Raw genomic sequence first — 4192 nt, forward strand, 5'->3', positions numbered from 1 at the left:
GTGTTTACACGTGTGTGTGTGTACATACATCTTCCTCCTGTGTGTTTTATAACACCAGGGCACGAGGCCCAGCCAGGGGCCCGGGGTGCAGGGGTTGTGCAGCCCACACCCCGGTGGCTGCTCTACCAAGGCCCCCTCCATCCCGCCGGGGCTCTGGGACAGGAGTTCCACCTCAGCGCTGCCGCCAACTGCCTTCGCCCCACCACCTCCGACCCTACGGTGCCACCAGGGCGCCTGCCAGCTGGCCGGGTGCCTGCAGCCCCACAGCCTGGGAGCGGGGGTGCATGGGCGTGGGGAGCGGGGCGGCGGCGCCCCCACTGTACCTGACCGCAGCACGCTGGGCTCCGTGACTTTCTTGCCGTTGACGTAGGTGTCCGCCCCCTCACAGGGCTCTAGAGTCACCACAGCTGCAGAGCAGGTAGGGGCAGAGGGGAGCGCCGTGAGGGGCTGTCACCCGGGCTGTCTCCCTGAGTCCTACAAGCGCTCAGCGTGGGGTGGGGTCTTGACCCACCTGGGCACTGGGCACCCAGCTGTGGCCCCCCGCAGGCACCTCCTTCCTGAGGCACCTCGATTTGGCCTCAAAGAAGCTGGAGGGGCATCTCAGCCCCTCACGGGCAAAGGAGGTGACACACGGCAGGGAGGCTCTTGTGCCCCAAGTCCGAGCCAGGGAGGCCGTGCCAGGCACCCACCCTGCCCTACGGGGTCTCCAGGAGGGATGGTCCTGGAGTCCCAGAACCCCTCCTGGCTTCGTGTCCACCCCCCGAGGGCAGCGGGGGAGAGGTTTGGGGACAGAATTCTGGGAGAACACAGAGAAGTCAGTGGTCTGCAGCCCCGAGGCCAGACGCCCACCAGGGAGCGTGCACTGAGCTTGGGGGCCGTGGCTGCTGGGACAGCAGGTACCTCCCCGAAAAGGAAGACTGGCAGCGGTGACAGAGACCCAAGGGCAGGCCGGCCAGGCAAATGGACAGATGGCCACTCCCAGCCCGCGGGAAGCTGTGGCCTGAGAACAGTTGTCCCCTTGATCTGCGCTCACTGCCCTGCCACCCATGAACGCCCCGACTGGCCCCCAGTCTGAGGAGGGAGCCCGGGTCCCCAGCCCAACTGTCCAAGCACCTTTAGAACCAGGGTGGTTCCTAGCACTGACTAGGAAGCTGGAGGGGGGGAGGCGGTACCTTCACTTCCCCCACGGGAATCACTCCGGAAGACACAGTGCTCCTCCTTGATGAAGTGCCCGCTCAGAACAATGTCCTGCCGCTTCTCCGCGTCCTCCCGGCCCACCCTGCGTGCAGCGGGCTGTCAGCACCACAGGCCCAGTGCACCATAACGCTGCCCACCGGCCCACACCGCCCTCGCAGCCTCCTGGATACCCAGCCCTTACAGAAAACGGCTGGAGAGCACATGAGTAGGGGCTCAGGAGACACCCCCAACATGGCCTGGCCACGGGGAGCCACACTGCCCAGAGGGGCCCACAGCATCAGCACCGGCGCACGGCCAGGCTCAGCGCCCCTCCCCGTGCCCCGCCGACCCCCACCTGGTGGTCCCGTCCTTGATGTAGTAGAGCAGGCACTCAGACATGAGGGGGTCCTCGTTCAGGTTGACCAGATGTGGCGTCTGGGGAGACAGGGGGTCACCTCTCTTGGGGAGGGCAGGAGCCTGACCCTGGCCGCCCACTGCCCTCTCTCCCTGGGACCACCAGCCCTAGGCCCGGCCTCGTGGGGACACAGTGTCCTCCAGCCTGGCCGAGAGGATGGGAGGAGACTCTGATGGGGACCCCAGAGCCTTGGGGGCAGCACTCGGGGCCGCTGGACCTCTGGAGGGGCTGGGAGTCCAGCTCTGAGCACTGGAGGCACACGGGGCTTGGATGTGCAGGGCAAGCCTGGGCTCCGTGGGGCCTGGGCCTGGTCCTCCACTAAAACAGGACCTGAGGTCCCCCTCCCAATCCAGGGGCTGAGGCCCCAGGGGGACCCAGGAGCCAGGAAGGGGGCGAGGGTGCCAGGCAGTGGGGCTCAGGCCCTGGAGGCCGAGAAGTAGAGAGGCTGCGAGCCAGCCGGGTGGGACGCTCCCCACCTGTCCTCACCAGGGGTCTACCAGAGCGCAAGTCACGGCCAAGGAGGGCACCTCCCCCACGGCCCTGTCTAAGCACTGCCCACTCCGTGCCCAGAGCAGCCGTGGCAGGCTCCGCCCCTCCTCCTCTGCTCTCCCTCAGGGTCTCTGGGCCCCAACACTTCCGGACCTCCACCCCGTCCCGGCAAGGACTCTGGAGCATGGCAAGGCTGGACAGCTTCCTGCTTCCCACCTGGCTCCTTGGGGCCAGCTGTCCACACCCTCACTATAGACCCCTGGGGCCCCCCAGTGACTCAGCATAGGGTCACGGAGACCTGGTCATCAGACACAGGACAGACATCTCCAGCCACCCTGTTCCTGGGAGGGTGTCCTGTGCGTCTCCAGAGGAGACGTCTTGGGGGGCCTCCAGGGCCAGCCCCCTCCTGGGCAGTGTCCAGGCCTGGGCCACCAGCAAATCCTTCTGCCACCAACGAAGCCAAAGGACTGCACAACTGGTGCCCCGAGGGCATATGTACCCCAGCTCTGCACACTTCCCAGGGCACCGCCCAGGGACAGGGCACCCCCCCACGGACAGGGCACCGCCCAGGGAGAGGGCACCCCCCCCAGGACGGGGCATCCCCCCAGGGAGAGGGCACCCCTCCCATGGACAGGGCGCCCCGCCACAGGCACTGAATCCCAAACAAAACTAAAAGCCTATGTGGACAGATGTGAGGCACCCCCAAGGCGCCACTGGCCCCTGCCCAGGGCCGCAGGCACCCTCGCTCCTGCCTCTGGGCCTCCGCAACGTGCTGCTCCCCAGCTAGCGGGCAGCGCAGACACAGCCTGGGGGCCCGTCCCCGTCCCCAGGGAGCAGCCACCCTGAGGGATGGGCCTTCACACGGGCACCCCGTTCTCCTCTTCCAGTGGGGGCCCAGCGGCACAGCACTGGCTTCACGTGCCGTCAGCTCCAAGACAGGCAAACACAGGAGCCCTTTTGTGAGATAAAAAGTCAGCCAGGTGCTCCCTCGCTAAAGAAGTGGCAGGGCCAGGGCCTGAGTGGACTGCCACTGCCTCCAGGAAGGCTTCTGGGCTTGAAGCACGGTTCCTAAGGGCTCTAAGGGTCTAGCGATCTTTGGCAGGGGAGGGTGGGTCTGCGTGCTGGAACCATAGAGACTTTTCCCCAGTGCTCGTGCGCTGCCCTACCTGAGCTACGGAACAGGGGGTGGGGCTTGGTTCCATGTGAGGTCCTGGGCCATGGGCAAGCCGGGCTAGGTGCAGAAGAGGAGTCCCTGCTGGGACGGCCGGGCTTACTTCAGCTAACCTCCAAGGGGACAGCTGGCTCCTGGCCCATGTCCCCCCAGCCCTGCCCTGCAGGCTCCTGAGGGGGTGCTGGCTCCCCCTGTTTCAGGAACCCAGTCTCAACCTAAGGGGCCCAGCCGACCCCTCAGGCAGCTAAGTGACCTCCCTGACGTCCTTCAGCCAAAGAGACATCCCACGGTGAGCAGCGGGAGATGAGGGGCCACACAGGGAAGGAATGGCTGCGCATGAGCGTGGTCGGGTCCCTGGAGCTTGCTTCCCTGCCCCCAGGAGCTGACAGCTGCCGAGGGCTGCAGGTCCCCTTTCCGTCCACGCTGGGGCAGCCCAGGGAATGGATCGGCTCCTACCTTTTTGGGAGAGAACACCCCCAGCGTGCCACCGTCCTCTCGCATGGCCACACCCATCTCAGCCAGCAGCGCTTCCCTGGGGCACAGAGTGAGGGGTCAGCACCCACACAGGCTCTCATCTGGGCTGTGGGCTCAGGTGCCCCTTGGAGGGACTGCTCCCCTGAGTGGGGGTCAGGTCAGTGGGGCCACTGGTGACAGGCATGGGCCCCTGACTGCAAGACTGCAGAGCTGGGCACAGTGTCCCAGCCCCCACCTCCCACCTCTCCATCACATGGCCTGGTCCCAGCCCCACCTCCCACCTCTCCATCACATGGCCTGGTCCCAGCCCCCAGCCCCACCTCCCACCTCTCCATCAGATGGCCTGGTCCCCAGCCCCCCAGCTCCCACCTCTCCATCAGATGGCCTGGTCCCAGCCTCTACCTCCCACCTCTCCATCAAATGGCCTGGTCCCAGCCCCCCAGCTCCCACCTCTCCATCAGATGGCC

At 66.5% G+C, this 4192-nt stretch overlaps 1 protein-coding gene across 12 annotated transcripts in view; it reads right to left on the bottom strand.

Moving 5' to 3' along the window:
* Window positions 1–4192, bottom strand: part of KIF1A (kinesin family member 1A) — a 66479-nt gene that overhangs the window by 43069 nt on the left and 19218 nt on the right. For all 12 annotated transcript variants that reach the window (XM_040232018.1, XM_040232017.1, XM_040232012.1 and 9 more), the window contains 4 exons: window positions 3708–3783; window positions 1532–1611; window positions 1173–1279; window positions 324–407 (listed from right to left, as the gene is read on the bottom strand). In XM_040232018.1, coding sequence (XP_040087952.1) covers window positions 324–407; window positions 1173–1279; window positions 1532–1611; window positions 3708–3783 — 347 coding nt within the window. The remainder of the gene's footprint in view (window positions 1–323; window positions 408–1172; window positions 1280–1531; window positions 1612–3707; window positions 3784–4192) is intronic.

This window comes from Oryx dammah, unplaced genomic scaffold (assembly GCF_014754425.2).
Source record: "Oryx dammah isolate SB20612 unplaced genomic scaffold, SCBI_Odam_1.1 HiC_scaffold_28, whole genome shotgun sequence".
Lineage (NCBI taxonomy): Eukaryota > Metazoa > Chordata > Mammalia > Artiodactyla > Bovidae > Oryx > Oryx dammah.